At 52.4% G+C, this 15,381-nt stretch overlaps 5 protein-coding genes across 5 annotated transcripts; 4 read left to right on the top strand and 1 right to left on the bottom strand.

The window, feature by feature from the left end:
• Window positions 1-417: 417 nt before the first annotated feature.
• Window positions 418-2,628, top strand: CONPUDRAFT_21718 (uncharacterized protein; the record flags this gene model as incomplete). Its single annotated transcript, XM_007774659.1, has 2 exons — window positions 418-652; window positions 707-2,628. Coding segments are annotated over 2 exons (2,157 nt in total), but the record flags the coding sequence as incomplete, so codon positions are not given.
• A 416-nt stretch (window positions 2,629-3,044) lies between these two features.
• CONPUDRAFT_130122 (NAD(P)-binding protein) lies at window positions 3,045-4,749 on the bottom strand (the record flags this gene model as incomplete). Its single annotated transcript, XM_007774933.1, has 6 exons — window positions 4,681-4,749; window positions 3,845-4,529; window positions 3,741-3,786; window positions 3,487-3,693; window positions 3,307-3,431; window positions 3,045-3,146 (listed from the first exon to the last, which is right to left on the bottom strand). The coding sequence occupies exons 2-6, from the start codon at window positions 4,109-4,111 to the stop codon at window positions 3,045-3,047; spliced, it is 747 nt and encodes a 248-aa protein (XP_007773123.1). The 5' UTR covers window positions 4,112-4,529; window positions 4,681-4,749.
• Window positions 4,750-5,766: 1,017 nt separating this feature from the next.
• Window positions 5,767-7,823, top strand: CONPUDRAFT_84682 (uncharacterized protein). The gene is made up of 2 exons (XM_007774932.1): window positions 5,767-6,297; window positions 6,359-7,823. The coding sequence occupies exons 1-2, from the start codon at window positions 6,256-6,258 to the stop codon at window positions 7,031-7,033; spliced, it is 717 nt and encodes a 238-aa protein (XP_007773122.1). The 5' UTR covers window positions 5,767-6,255; the 3' UTR covers window positions 7,034-7,823.
• A 4,052-nt stretch (window positions 7,824-11,875) lies between these two features.
• Window positions 11,876-13,832, top strand: CONPUDRAFT_139462 (uncharacterized protein; the record flags this gene model as incomplete). The annotated part of the gene is made up of 9 exons (XM_007774931.1): window positions 11,876-12,069; window positions 12,121-12,267; window positions 12,320-12,464; window positions 12,523-12,918; window positions 12,983-13,257; window positions 13,321-13,380; window positions 13,428-13,472; window positions 13,528-13,699; window positions 13,759-13,832. Coding segments are annotated over exons 1-9 (1,419 nt in total), but the record flags the coding sequence as incomplete, so codon positions are not given.
• Window positions 13,833-13,902: 70 nt separating this feature from the next.
• Window positions 13,903-15,328, top strand: CONPUDRAFT_92711 (uncharacterized protein; the record flags this gene model as incomplete). The annotated part of the gene is made up of 3 exons (XM_007774930.1): window positions 13,903-14,030; window positions 14,087-15,020; window positions 15,089-15,328. The coding sequence occupies 3 exons, from the start codon at window positions 13,903-13,905 to the stop codon at window positions 15,326-15,328; spliced, it is 1,302 nt and encodes a 433-aa protein (XP_007773120.1).
• Window positions 15,329-15,381: the final 53 nt, after the last annotated feature.

The raw sequence follows: 15,381 nt of genomic DNA, 5'->3' as shown, positions 1-15,381 counted from the left end.
ACCAAGTATGACTTACAGGTTGCACAAGAAGATCTCCGACACAAAGCTGCTGAACTTGCAGCAGCTACAAACCGGGCCAAGCGTCACCATACAATGTTGAGGAATGTATTGAAGAGGCTCTCACGGGCAAAGGACTCGCGATATCAGAAAGCTCAGGTATCAGTAATGATGGCAAAGGTTACTAGAGAAGCAAAGGAAGCACTCACCGCTTCTGAGAAGCTAAACTGCGAGCTGAAGCAGCAGGTCCTTCTCTTGCAGGCTCAGAATCGACAGGAGAAGGCCACACACAGGAGATGTGTAACCGAGCTTCACTCCCGCTGCAATGCTTTGAAGGCCCGAGTGAAGAGAGCACTAGAAAAGAACATCAAACTTGCGCTCAAAGGAACTGACCGGTCAAGAGCACACCCAGGGCTTGGCTTAGTCAAGAAGGGGGCTTACACAGCTCAAGCGCGTGCTCTTGCTAGGGATCTGGTGAATGCAGGCTGCTCTCGACAAGCAGTTGGACGTGTTGTGAACCGGATAACAGCTCTTGTATCAAGCCCAGGAAAAGCGGCTTCCCGCACCATCAGCAGGAGGACAGTGAGCCGTGCACTCACAGAAGGAGCTATTGCAGCGAAAGTGCAGCTCGGGTTTGAGATAAAACAAAGTAAAGGTCAGTATCATAAGTCGAATACAAATGCACATACCAGTTCTGAAACGAGGGCAGGATTCTCCATCAGTAATGACAGCACATCTGTCCGAAAGCGTAACTTCGAAGCCCGGCACATTGCAGTCCAAGCTCCTACCTATTCGGATGCCGAGAAATCAGGTTCTCAGACTGAGAGCCAATGGAAGATCCGTGTTGTCTCGATTAAGCCGTCTCTTAGCCACACAAGCGAGGCACAAGTTGCTGGATGGAAGGATGAGATTAGTGAGATCACTGCTCTTTTTAACGAAAGTCCTCTTGCACGCCGGCTTCATCTCTCTCTAGATCTCAATGAGTTTCTACTGAAACTCAAGGGAATGAACACTGATCATGCAAGTGATCAAAAGAAGACATACCGGCTCTGGCAGCAATGGAAAGAGAAGACCATTCGTACCTCTTATGGCTATGCAAAGCTCGAGAATCTGCGTGATGGAGCACCAAACGAGCTTGCATCCCTTCTCATGTTCTCAATGGCTCGGGCTGTAGAACAAGCTGGAGGTCAGCAGATTTGGGATTCAATGTCACCGGGCGCTCGAGAACCATTTGTCACAAACATGATGGAACAACTTGCCTTGGAACTTGGTACAGAGATTCACAACTCGCTTTCACCAGAGGAAAAGCGCTCGGTGGACTTGTTCTTTTGGGCTGGATGTTCGATGCACAAGGAGCTCAACTCTGTAAAAGGCGGGAACTCGGCGATGATGTTATGGTGGGACGAGAACAAGGCTACACCTCCTATCTTATTAGCCAATAAGGATAATGCCGCGGCGATCAAACTAGCAGAAACAGCAAGCGCCGCATCTGCATCAGTCCAACGTGCTCTTGATCTCTCATCTAGGGGTGGGGTTAAGGCAACAAGTCTTGCAGGTGCTATCTTTAACCATCGAGACAATAAGAAGGGTCAGCAAGCAGTCCACGAAATGTACTTCTCCAATGTAAAGGGGATTGCTCTTAAGTTTCCTGACACAAGCAATACTCGCTACCACTCTCACTGTGATGCAGCTACTCGACTCTTGACGCATTTGAATGATTACATCAAGTTTCTAGAATACATCCGTCTCAACAAAGATAATTCCCAGCTCAATCACATGGAGGAGAACCTAGAGAACGCGCTCCAGGATCCTCCCACTTGCACAGAACTGGCAGTACTGGTTCTTTATTCACAGGCAGTATCAAAACCTTATCTAAAGCATGTTCGAGGATCGGGAACTGAACAACTCAATATGCTCACACTTGGACCGTTCCACGAAAATCTCAAAAGTCACATCTCATTCCTGATTGAGAATCCAGGTGCTCTTATGGAGCACGACATCAAGAACTCATACATCAAAGCCACACTTGATAATAGGCCATGGGATAATGAACAAGCAGTTATTGCTGTTCTCACTCTGCATCGCAAGGACAGGCTACCAAACTTAAATGAGGTGCTAGTTGCATTCCTGAAAGGTGCACTCGACACCTGGCACCGGTTCACCACAGAATTTGAATCTACCGGACTGATAGCAACGGCATCCGAAGAGGAGACTGACCTGGTGTTCATACCTGCAACAAATGACGAGAATGAGGGACTACTTGGCGCATGGCGACGGGCTTCTCGCGAAAATCCAAGCCTTACCTCAGATAACTTCTCTGACCAGGTGATGACCCGCCGGAATGATACTGAAGAATTCATAACCACAGTTCTAGATGAAACGGACAAGAAATGGATCTATGCAAAGGCACGAGAGGTTCAGGCAAGCGGGATAGAGGCAGGACGAAAAAAAGCGTTCATCGAGCACGGAAAGAAGATCGTTGAAGAAAACCGTCAAAAAGAGCTCGAGAGGAAGAGGATTCGCGATGAACGCACCGAAAAATATGGCAAGATCCCACTGATCCTTGAACACTCTGCCCTTGCCGTGTTGAAACGAGAGTTATTGCGGGATCAGTTGGAGGCTCATCGCACACTCAAAACAGTAAAAGACATACCTTATGCAGGCCGACGTACGAGGGCTCAGCTACTCGAAGTGGTCTGGAACGTTGCTCAGCAGTACCAGGGTCAAGATAACAGTAATCAAACACCTGTCGAACCGGAGTCGTGACTTTGACGGTTGATCAAAGCTAATATAATGTTAGTATCATCTTAGAGACTCAGATTATAGTATTACTTTACCTTAAATATATTCAGCGCCGAAAACGTTGATATTGAGGCTGATTTGAGACAGAGAACAGGGACTGAGCAGCGGCGATGTGAGGTGTGCCGCGGATTCGGGCATTTTTGCTTATGTAAGCGCTACGCGCTGCTGGCGGGCGTTGCCCACCACCAACTGCAAAACAATCATCAACGTCAGTCACATACTTTCTCAAACGATGTGAATCCAGACTAACCCGTGATAAAATGTGCCTCCGGCTTGACGAGGTACGACACGATGCTCGCGACATCGTCTGCCGAGCCCAACTTCTGGACAGCTGCTCGATCTGCCATCTATATGTCCCATAGTTCTCTCTCTCAGCTCATCTCCGTTCCAGGTTGGCAGTCAACAAACACGGCTCACCACTTTGTAATAGTCCCCACCGAAGAAGTTCTGCTGACCCACGGCAGCCGTTCGAGCATCGTTTAGTTCGCGAAGACCCTGGACTATAACGTTATAGTTCTCAATAGGCGTGTTCTCCTCCAATGCACAGGTAGAATCCGGCTCACGCATGGGAGTTACAATAGCACCCGGAGCATACGCATTCACTGTAATCCCATGCTGCCCAAGCTCGATAGCTACACCACACCTTCGCATCAAACCACCCTCGTTCCATGTAGAATACAAACTCACCAGCACACTGCGTAATAGCGCGCACCGCAAACTTGGCCGCGCAGTACGCGACCTGATTTGGATGCCCCTTCTTGCCAGCGACGCTCGACGCCGCGACCATGCGTCCGCCGCGGCCCTGCGCGATCATCTGCCGCCCGGCGTGCATGAAGCAGAGGAACGTGCCGGTGGCGTTCACGTTCATGTCCGTGGTCCAGTTCTCGAGTGTCGCTGTGTGATCATCAGGTAGACGTGGTTGCCCAAGGTGTAAGCCCTACTCTCAGTGACGGTGCCCGCGCGAATCACCCCCGCGTTTGCGATCATCTGTTCTTTCATTAGCCAAGCAACGCAGACGATTCTGTAAAATATCAAGCGTACTAACCACATCGAGTCCCCCAAGCCTCTCCACAGTCTCCCGCACCATTCTCTCCACATGCTCCTCGTTACTCACATCGCCGGTAACAATATGCGTCCTGCGTCCCGTCGTCGCCTCGATCTCCTTCGCCACGCTCTCGAGCGGCTCCTGCGCGCGAGGGAGATCCGCGAGCGCAACGTGCAGATCGTCAGCGGCGAGTCTGAGGGCGATGGATTTGCCTATGCCCTGCGCGGCGCCTGTGACAAGCGCAATGCGGTCGATGCTGGAAGACATGCTGACAGGGTGGGAGATGAGAGTGAACGAGAAGCGGTGTATGAGATAACGGGGAAGCTCTACAGCTTCATATGGCGGGGAAAATCCAGGTTCCCAGAGTATGCGAACCCGACAGAAGTCGGTGCATGGGACCAGTAGCTTTCCCTAGAGATGTGTGCATCAAGTAGAAAGAATACCAAATCCACTCGAACTGCGATGCCCGTGCGCAAGGTTCGAATGATGAGGACAGAAGGAGCGCACTCGTGATGAGAGCGTGACGTTCCTCTGGGAAGCTCTCAAGGTGGTGGCGGTCAGACGGTGGTGAGGCAGATAAGAAGTCGCAGGTGACAAGACTTGTAATACGTGGCATGCATATGTGTACCTTTAGAAGCGCGATCCCTGCGCATCGCGCTCACCACACAACGGTGGGATGCTGAATCTGGTAGGGCATTGTGGTCAGATTCAATGTCTTGCCTGGTCCCTTGGGAATTGGCGAGTAGTATCGAGTCTTAATGGCCAGTGGTTATCTAGACTCGGTACTCGCCAATACTACCCAAACAAAACAGTCACCGCACAAAAGTCAAACTTACTCGCCAAATGCAGGTGCGACATCGAACGCTGCGTACGATCCGGAGCAAGCAGCGACATGCAGGAGAATTGGAGCGTGGTGCAGTCGTAGGCTTACTACATATCGGTGCGTTATAATCAATTGCGCCGGAAGGCTTGCTTCAGGGTCGGAAACCGATATGACAATCGTGCCTTGTCACTCCTTCAGCCTTCCTGGCCCTATACAAAACCCTGGAGTTCTCAAGGGCAAATATGAGGATTTACAAACAGCATCTCTTGACATAAAAGCAGGGATCCACTTGCACCCACGGGCCTCCGGTGTGGACACGATTCACAGGTTCCCTCAGGGGAAAGCCTGTTGCGGCACAGCTCCACCAGCTCAACACCTCGGACATCAACATTGGCTCTGACAACGACAACGGTCTCGCAAGCGTACAAGAATATCGGCCCACCTCATCCCTGTCTCACAACGGCAGTGTCTCGTCTCCGGATGGCCTACTTTCTCCGACTAGGAAGCCCAAAGCTCTCAAGAAACGTCTCTCCATCCTCTCCAACGCAAACTCGTCAGAAGAAGCATTCGGTTCACGTCGCCTCTTCCCCAAGAAGGTCAAGTCCAGTCTCCACCTCCACTCCTCTGTCTTCAGGCCTCCTCTTCCGGCACAGGACGAGAAGTCAAAGTTCTCTTCTCTGTCTCGTAGCCGAGCCATGTCCGACTCCGTTTTCTTGCGACTCGCTCGCGTCGCCTCTTCCCACCCACTCGTCGAGGTCGACAACGATGATACCCAAACCCTCGCCAACGTCTGGTCCGGAGCACGCACACCGCCTCCTCTCGCTCCTCCTCCCGGTGGCCCAAGCAGTCCCCCAGACCCCTTCCGCGCCAACGCAAACACATACTACACTCCCGGATCTAACGTCCCCCCAACACCCCCGCACGCCCTTCAGCGGCACACCTCCAACCCCTCCGGCTCCTCCACCGCATTCAACGTCCACTCCCAAATCATCTCCCTTCGCACACAGCTCACGCTCCACCAATCCCTCGTTGCGCAATACGAAGTCGACCTCGCCGCACGCGATGAGATCGTGCACTCGCTCCAGTCCTCGCTCTCCTCCGCCCAGGGCAAGCTCTCGGACGCCGACAAGCGGCGGCAGCAAGTCCGCGCGTGGCGCAAGCGCGTCGCGGAGCTCGAGTGCGTCGTGCGCGGGCTCGAGGGCGAGGTCGAGCGCTCGCGTGAGGAGTCGTTTGAGCGCAGCATCATGGACGAAGCGAGCGCGAGACAAGCTGGCGCGTGTCGGGCGCGTCGTCTAGTGATGCGACCACTCCCAGATCGACGATCTTACCACCGCGCTCCAAGACCACTCGGAAAAGCTCTCCGACTCGAGTCGGAGGAACTGATGCTCCTGAATAACTACGCCCACATCGAATCCACAGCCGACGAGCGCAGCTCCGCGCCGGTGCGGAGCGGGAGGGGCAGGAGGGCGAGGAGCTCGGCCACGCGCGCAGACGCGTGCGCGAGCTCGAGAAGGTGAGCGCGGATAGGGAGTTTGAGGTGATCCAGCTGCAGCGCCCAAACTAGAAGTGCAAGGAGGACGCGGAGGGGATGAATATTGCGTTGGATTCGAAGCAGCAGGTGCTTGAGCTGGTGAGTCGTGCGCATCCATTCCCACAAGAACAAGTGTGTTGATCAGCTGTATTTTTCATAGCTCAAGCACCGCATGGGCGTCCGCGGAACAGCCGGGACCACCCCTGCGCCCGCCAGGATCGCGCCACGACGCGAGTCCTTTGTGTCTTCGTCGGTTGCCAGCACCCCGTTCATCCGCCCGGGCTCCGCCATGTCGGCTGCCTCGGAGACGCCTAGCGTCCGCGCGGGCGCACTCGCCACGAGCAAGCCCGTCAACGGCGCTCTTGCCGCCGCCGCCGTACAGCGCACGACTGGCGCGGGTCCACGCGCCAAGTCACCCGGCGTCGGCGCAAGCATGACCGCGGGTGCGGCGTCGCGCCGCGTGTCGTTTATCGACGCTTCGCCCTCGGACGCGTCGGCGCCGCCTGTGAGCCACTCTGGTGCGTCGGCAGCACAGGGCGCTGCGGCGCGCAAGCGGGTTAGCGTAGGCGGGGTTTCGGCGCTGAGTGCGGGCGAGGGCGAGGGCGCGGGTGAGGGTAAGGAGAATGCGAATGCGACGCTGGGGGTTGAGCGTAGCGAGCACGAGCAACGAGCGGACACCGGTGCCGAGCAGGGTTGCTGGTGGTGCCAAGGCGGGGGCGGGGGCGAAGACGGCGAGGAGAGCGAGTATTATTCCTGCATGAGGATGTGGATGATGGGTATGTGGGGACGACGGCAGCGAAGAAACAGAGGCAGACGAGAGAAAAATCCCAAATAATAATCTCTCGTCTTGATCACGACCACGACGCGCACCTGGCACGACTCCAAGCAAACTTGAACGTTGCAGGACGTTCAACGACACCATGGTTCTTCCTGACGACCAAACTGAAGATACAACCACCACGACTAACGTGTGTTGACGCGCGACATACAATGCACCAACCATGATCAGACCACGAATATACTCGCCTCGCATTCACGAATCGCTCACATATTTGCCTTCCACCACCTACCTAATCGTTTACGTCGTTTTGTCATCTGCTGTCTCTCTGGTCCTGCATCGCACCGCCATGTTGTCCCTCGCATCGCATCGCATCACACCCTCGTTCATACACATCCTCTCCCCTGCTCTATTATTGCTCCCATTTGCTCGCCTGTGTCACCCGTGTTGCGCTCTTCGCTCTTAAGTGAGCACGTCTTGCGTCCGCAATATGCCGGACGCACGATACCATATTTCATTTTTCTGTGGCTTTTCTATTTTCTTATCTTTACATCCTAATCTCACCCCGTTCATATAACCGTCTCCCAATCTCTTCTTTTTTACGTCTCAAGTTTGCGTGACATAACCCCACATAACCCAGATAACAATTCCAGTTTCAGTTTCATTTCTTGTTCTTACCCATTTATCACGGACTCGCCCACCTATTTATAATTATGCGTATTAGGCGCACCCCGCTTCCCTGTCCCCCTCCATTCTCATTTCACACTCATCGTCCCGCCATCCGATTCCATAGCACGCTCATCACTCACCCATTTACCACCTCATCCTCATCCACTTCCATATCTACTTTTACGCACCTTATCCATCCTCAACTTCATCCTCGTCCTCATCCTCAAGCCGCTATGTATGCCTAGCCCTCTCCTCATCGCCACGCAGAGTATTGTGTATTGTTTGTTTCTGAGAAGAAGAAAAAGCGAATGGGAGAAGTGCTCTGTGCAGATGTGGTCAGAGTCTGCGGAAGTGCGGGGCTCTAGACATTGTGAGAGCTCGCCTGGTGCGATTGTCGAGAAACTAAGCTGTAAAGGCGGGCCTGTCGCAGGCGTGTCTAGTCATAGTCTAGCTCGAGGCGCACTCCAAGGTAGTCGGTACGCTATCAAGACCAATGCATAAATGGCTCTGTTGAGCCCGGACGTGCGGGCCATGAAATAAAGACATGCTGAGGATCATGATATCAGCTTTACACTTCTCGCTTCTCACGTTGGCTGTTGCTCTGGTGGGCTTCCTCGTCGATGTGGTGAAAGCAGGTGCGACAGTGATACCGTTTTTATAAAAGGAAATAAGATGTAGTCTGCTCAGTCCGGTTTATTGGTATTATAATCTCTAGATTTATCAAGGTGATCGTGACGCCGTCCGAACAAAGAGAATCAGCCCCTGTAGATTAGATCTTTCTCGGGCCGAGCCCAGTTCAAACTCCCCAGCGAGTCGACATTCCGTCCCAGTCTCGCCGACGCGAGAGCCTCTGGCCCTTATTAGGCCGCATAAGCTGAGACAGATCACGAGTCTAACTTTGGTGCCTGTGACACACCACGGACTGAGAATGCCGGTTAAACAATACCAGAGGTAGTGTTGGTTGGTGTAGACTCGATAGTTGTTTGATTGTTTGTCACTGGAAGCTGGAAGCATATGCTTGTTCGTAGGCATGTAGCGTCGAAAAATCCGTGCCACCTCCAGTTTGTTGACATTGTGTTGTGTAAAGGTGCCGAACTTCCGAACCCAGCGCGCACCCGCGTGCTCAAGCGCTCGCCTCCCAACTAGTACTCAACCGTCGACTGTCGTGTCTCGTCAATCAGCTCAACCTCACTTACAACCATGACCGATGCTCCACGTCCCTCTTCCGCGCCTGAACCTGTACCAGCACCCTCGTCGCGCACGCCTTTCAAAAAGTTGCACAGGCAAATGTTCTTCGGCGACCTTCCCAGCGGTCCTACAAGCGCCCCTCCCAACGGTCTCAGACGGATTCCCAAACCAAACAGCAATCGTCTTCAGCAAGCACCTAAGATTGCTGCTCAAAAGAATGAACTTGAGGATATGATGCGCAGTGAGCTCTGGGGTGCTACATGGGAAATGAAACCGGTAGATCTTGCCCCTGCGCTCTCCAGGAAGTCTCGCAAGTGCAGTGCTCCTTCGATCGACAATGACCACAAAGACTCCATACAGCACTATGACGTTCACCTTCATATTGACGATGACAAACTAGAAAAGGCCGTTCAAGAGCTTGAGACGCTTCAGAGTAGCATAGACTTCCCTCCCATCGTCACAGAATCTTCGCACTACGTCCCCTTTGCAACGTGGCTGCAGTGCTGCCTCAAGGCTGCTCTCAATCTCATAGACAAGGCGGACACACCTCTCTACAGCGATTTGTCCTTCATATCGTACCATAAGGACCTCGGTGATGCCATAGGTCAGGTCGCCAAAATTAGGCCTGACATAGCCGGGTATATTTCAAAGACGGCTGGAGCGGTTCCTCCCAAGAAGCTCTCATGGATTCTTCCCGATGAAGCCCGGGACAAGGATACGCACCGCGAGCTTCTCATCCCCGTTGAAGTCAAAAGCGAGTCTTGGGGTTCCTTAGTCGCTCAGGCTGCGACATATGCGCGCAGGCTTTTCTATGCTGTCCCCTTGCGGCAATATTCACTGGCCCTAGGTTATCATCACGTCGACAAGCATCTTCGCTTCCTAGTTTATCACTCCGGCGGTCTTACAGCCTCCACGGCCCTCAGGATAGACAACAGAGACGACCAAAAGGAGATCCTTCGTCTGTTCTTTGCTATCCTCACCTGGCAAACTCAAGGAGATGTAGGTCTGCCCGAATGGTGTGACCATACAGCGTGTTGTCTACCCAGCAAGGGTGGCGAAGGTGAGACCAGACTCGGGATTACGGAAGTGCTTCAAAGAACGTTGGCCGTGCGGGGCAGATGTCCTGAAATCTGGCGCCTATGGCTTGGTGCGGATGATGGGGTCCCCAACTCGGACGGTCCGACGACGATTCCAGTCACGATGACACACGGAATATCAGCTAGCAAAAAACGTCATTTGGATGAAGCTGCTGCTTCGGAAAAGAAACGTGCAAAACTTGGTGTGTTTACATTGACCGCTCATTGTCTTGTTCTCACTGATCCTGGAAGAATCTATTGTCCCCCACGTAGATGACGATGTTTTCACCCTGCCGCTCGACACTGGGGATATTAGTTCGACTAGCAGTGGAAATGGAGTTTTTCAAGGTAGTTCAGCTGTCCAGCTGACGGCGAGTACGTCTTTCCTCCAATGCATTATGAGGCCATGCTTACCGTGTTTCCAACCACTCACGACGATAGCCTCTATGCGACAGGGCAAGATTCGCTCCATACAACAGCGCCCCGACAGCCTCTCAATCAACAATGCCATCTTCCCGGACAAAAATCTTGACCTTGTCAGTAAATGCTCCTGGGTATCCGCGCCGTATCTCGACGCAGAGAAGGATCTATTTGAGGCATGCGGAGATGAGTTTGGCGTTGCCAAGCATTACTACTCGTCTATAGTCCACCACAAGGAAGATCTTCCCGCGACCAATCATCTCTTCCTAGAGTTTGCTACGCGCTGGAAGGTATTCAATAGCGATGTACAGGACACTTTACCAGAATATCGAATGTTACTGCAACACATATCCAGCTTTGCCGGGTGTTCTCTCGTTACGGCCGACTCACCTCAAGAGCTTTTCACGGCCATCGCACACGCAATGTTGGGTACATTATTGTTCTTCAGAAGCAGAGAAAGCCTTGCTGACCGCTATTCCTAGGATACTGGAACATGTTGCGCAAGGGCTTTCAGCACCGTGATATCAGCATTGGCAATGTGCTTCTGAGCAAGGCTGCTCAGAAGAAGAAATCCGTGCTGCAGGCGGTAAAAGACTTGCTCTCGTCTCAGCGGCGGGATGAAGTAGGCGATCGCTCAGAGACTCTAGAGAAGATCCAGAAGTTCTTGGAGGCGCTTGAGATAGACGACGACTGCAACGGTTTTGTGATCGATGGGGACCTGTCCATCAACCTCCGCAATTACGACTTCAAGGAAGATGAGACGGCAGTACGTTCAGTAGGTGATTCTCCTTCCTTTTCGTGACGTCCGTTCAGTTATTTTCTCCCAAGGGCACCACTGAATTCATGTCGAAAGCTCTGATCGTCGCTGCCGAATTGGAAACCCCATACCTCCATTCGCCGATTGATGATTTGTGGTCGTTTTTCTTTGTTGCGGTCTGGGCGGCGGTATGGCACAGAGTTGAGGGACCAGTACCACCCATGCTTGCAAGGCTGCGCACAAAGATTGCAGACAGCGTCGATGGCAGAGGATCAGCCGTTTCCGATCCTATTACCGCAATCCGCAAAATGAAAGTTGGAGACTATGGGCCTTTCCTCCCTCTGTGTCAGCGGTTCCTTGCCGACTGGCGAACCAAATTGGATGAGCTAGCCAGCGACTGGCAAGAGTACTTAGATGCAAACGGCCACGACCATGATGCCCTCAAAAAGCAGTTCCTTGCGCATTATGAGCAAGGGCTCGCAGATCACCTAGAGCTTCTGCAGAAGCATTTCCCTCCCAGGAAGGTTCAGCCATAGTGTAGAGATTGATGTTGTCGCGAACATACATTAGCCATGATAATACAATACAGTATCAAGTTCTCTTATGATCTATTTCGTTGCCAACAACTCGCAAATTGCGTCGATGAAGCTCAAAGCTTGCAGGCGTTGCTTGTTCGTAGGCAAGTAGCGTCCCAAACTCTTCAGTTTGTTGTTTTTTTTTGACGTTAATATCGAGAAAGACACTGTCGACAAGGCGCCTTCATAATCGCGGCATTGGCCGAAGAGCTGGCACTCTGTTCACGTCTCTCGAAACCACTCCTCCAACATCTCGCGATAAGATACACCCGAATCAACCGATGCTGCCAGAGTAATCGTGATGAATCCGCAAATTGATAGCTCTGGCATCCTGTATCACTCTATCAATGACGATACATGCCTACCTGAAACGAGGGACTGGTTACCTATGGCGCGGAGTGACTGTAGGTAAGTGTCTTTGTCTCAATATCCTTTGTCCGTCTAACATCGTTGTTGCAGCCATGCAAACACTTTTCGATCAGTCAATTTTGATTCGGCCACATTTGGCGTTGCAACAGAAGAGAACAGTGCTCTCGACGTGCCAACAACGCTTACCAACCTAATCCGCCTTGTCACACAATCATTGACGCCGCATGTATTTCTTCTGTTGGTGCTTGAGTTTTGATTACTGTGGGTTTATTCTGACCTTGGATGTCAGTGAGAGTGCAAGTTTTGCAACTGCTAGACCGTGCATACCCAATTATCTCGACTTGGCGCGCTTTTACCCCCTGGCTCGCACCGCGGCTCTTTTGGTAATGCAGAGGGTTCGGGGCATGTCAGAAGAATTAGGAACCAATGATACAGTGCGCTCTATCAGTTCTATACCCAAGCAATCTTTAACATGCGCATATTCGTTACCAGGTCGAAGAGAGCTCTAATGACATCATGAACGGTGCAGAGGATACGAGAGCTGAGACAGCGTCTAGGGCGTCCGACTATGAGACAGCATATTCGTTTCCCATGTCTATGAAGTCTTCCCACTCACCACCACCTGTCCGATACAGTTGGGAGCCCATCGATAATGTCGACTCAAACTCTCAATACTCCCTTTTTGCCCAATATCATGAATTCCCTGACTCAATTCCTATTGCTTGCATAGCAGATCAGTCCGTCATGATTTCGCTACTGAGGAGTGCTGTTTATCAGCGTCTCGCATGGGGTGTAACAGAGCCCGTCATAGGGCTCGGATTTTCACCCGGGTCACCCATGGTGCAGGTCTTCCTTGCGTGGCCTAGCACAACCTGGAAAGATGGCTTGGTACGTAGTATCTACGGCTTGTCCTCCAGGCATCCAAGTGATGTCGCTAAATCTGGCCTTATAGCCTTTAGTGGCAATCGCCGGTGATCTGTCGGAGGATCGCATTCAAGGAACTGGCTGGTTTAATGTTACCTCTCCCATGGCTACGTATGAACTTGTCCAATATCTCTCTCGAGTAATCGAGTTCGCAAATCATATGAGCTGTCCAGGACAAACACGTTGGCTGGAATGGCGCTTCGATTTTGCTAACTACGATAAGATGGAAGATATAACCATGGACAAAATGGCTTCTGTTCGAGCTTGGGCAGAGGAGGCCATGCCTGCGGATGCTGGCGAAAGGTAATATTATTTATTACATGTCAGTGGCCCTTTTCAACTGAAATTTTGGCCCTTTCGAGCCAGACGTCTACTGTCGACAACGTCCTCCCCGCCCGCAGAATCTTCTATCAACATACCTACTAGGCGTGTTTACCGTGATCCATCGAGCTTAGTTACTGATCATCCCGCAGAGAACTTCACAATGTCGGCCCACCTCCAAGATGGACATGTTTAGAGTAAGTACCTCAAGTGCCTCATCGTCATTGACTAAGTCTCGCTTATTGTGTGCAGTCTTGCATCTGGAGTTGCTGATATTAAGCATTCCTACAAAACTGTTCACCGATGGCTTTGGAACCGCATCACGTCTTTACGTTCCGCGTTACCTCTTATTGATATGGGTACCATTCCGTCGGAATACGCGTCTCTCACCCGTTTTGTTTGGAACAAGAGCTGGGACCAGTCTGTACGTTTCTAATGTGCTACTCATGGTGTTACCATGATCAAGTGCTATCTTTAGTCTAGTTAGGCGTCAGCGACATTGACGGCAAACTCAGTCAACTGAGTAGTGAGCTACTACAGCAAAAGTCTGCCTACCTTGGAGCCACATTGGCAGACTCACTAAACGAACATGCGGCCTCCGACCTGCTAGCGAAGTTCCAGACGATTATGGCAGCTTGTTCGGCGGCGAGAGAGCAAAGCGAAGTTGCGGATCGAAACTGTGCTTCGGCAGCTTGTGATCACATCTGGGACGGTCTGGTTTCTGGTTTTCTGCACGGGACATCTTCGAACATACGGTGCGCACGCTGAGGCTATTCGGGACCATGATTGACTCACATACACTTGGGAATAGGTATCTTCCGGCTGTTGCACTTCCAAGAAGTGCTCTTACAGACCGCCGTAAGGATCCCGGCTGGCTAGCTTCGGCTAAATTCACCATCAGTCAACATACGGTTTACGGAAGTCAGCATCGCGACGCAGCGAAGGTGCTTGCCGGTCCCCATTCGGTGCTTGGGAAGCAGGCTGTTTGTGCTGGTCTTTATCTTTCCTTCCATCCTGGTCTCAGTCACGGCGACACAGCCACATCCGAGGATGCCTTTGAAGGGGTTTTGGATCTAGTAGAAAATGACCCTGTTGAAGCGATATGCGATACGGCGTCAACGATTTCCATACCCGATTTTGTTAGCATCGACTCTTCTGTTGCCCTTTGGCATGCTGCGGATAGGTTCTGTCTACTCCCTCGTGAGCCGGACCAGGCGACTGTGCGCGCACGCGGTGGAACGGCTTACTATCACGGCATCTGCGACCTTCCCTCTGAGCACTCCGAACTCGCATATGCGTACGATCTGTTCTGTGCGAACGTCCGTTCTGCCGGCCTGTCTCCCGACATCCCAGATTCTCTCGACCTCGGCGTCCTTTCGGCTCCTCCGGCCGTCTGTCGATTGTCGTACCAATGGCCCAACAGCAAGTTGCAAAAGTACCAGGTCGAGCACCCCCCACCGCTGGCACCCGATCACTTAGGTGAGAGTGGGCGGCCAGGTGCTCAGAATTTGACTGCCGCAGAACGGTCCCTCGCACTTGAGTTACCTTTACTGCTCGTCAACCACACGCCTCCCGAAAAGATCCTTGCGTACGTCGGGTCGCACAAGCACCGGATGGCTGCAACTGCCGCCGCAACGTTCTTTGGGGCTGCCGGGCTCATTGACGTCCCCGTTTTCAGCCTGGTGACGGACGGGTGTCGTGCAGTCCTTACGTGCGCGTGGGCCGAGAAGTTCGGGAGTTTTCAGGTCGGTTTTCTACTATACTGTCCCCACATCCTGCTGATCTTACTGTATGACCGGCTTCTATGGAGCAGCGCATAAAGATCGCGGAACGAAACGGAGTCCTATTCGATCTTCGGAATCCGCTGTCAGCCTTCCACTTTGCGACCTTTCTCGTACGTCTCAAGCACGAGCACGGCCAGAAGCTGCGAGAGCGATTCGATGACCGAGCGCTGGCGCACCTGCGTGAGCGATTGGAGCAGGGCGAGTGGGAGACACGGTGGACAATGTCGCATTACGTCGCGGAGCAGTCGGACGGAGGAGATATGTCATAATCATCTTGATATTCCTGATAATCCAGATGGGCAGTGACGTGAAACCGTTGAAT

This window comes from Coniophora puteana (genome assembly GCF_000271625.1).
Source record: "Coniophora puteana RWD-64-598 SS2 unplaced genomic scaffold CONPUscaffold_13, whole genome shotgun sequence".
NCBI classification, from domain to species: domain Eukaryota; kingdom Fungi; phylum Basidiomycota; class Agaricomycetes; order Boletales; family Coniophoraceae; genus Coniophora; species Coniophora puteana.
Note: the sequence above shows the minus strand (reverse complement) of the source record. Positions and strands in the feature narration are given on the sequence as shown.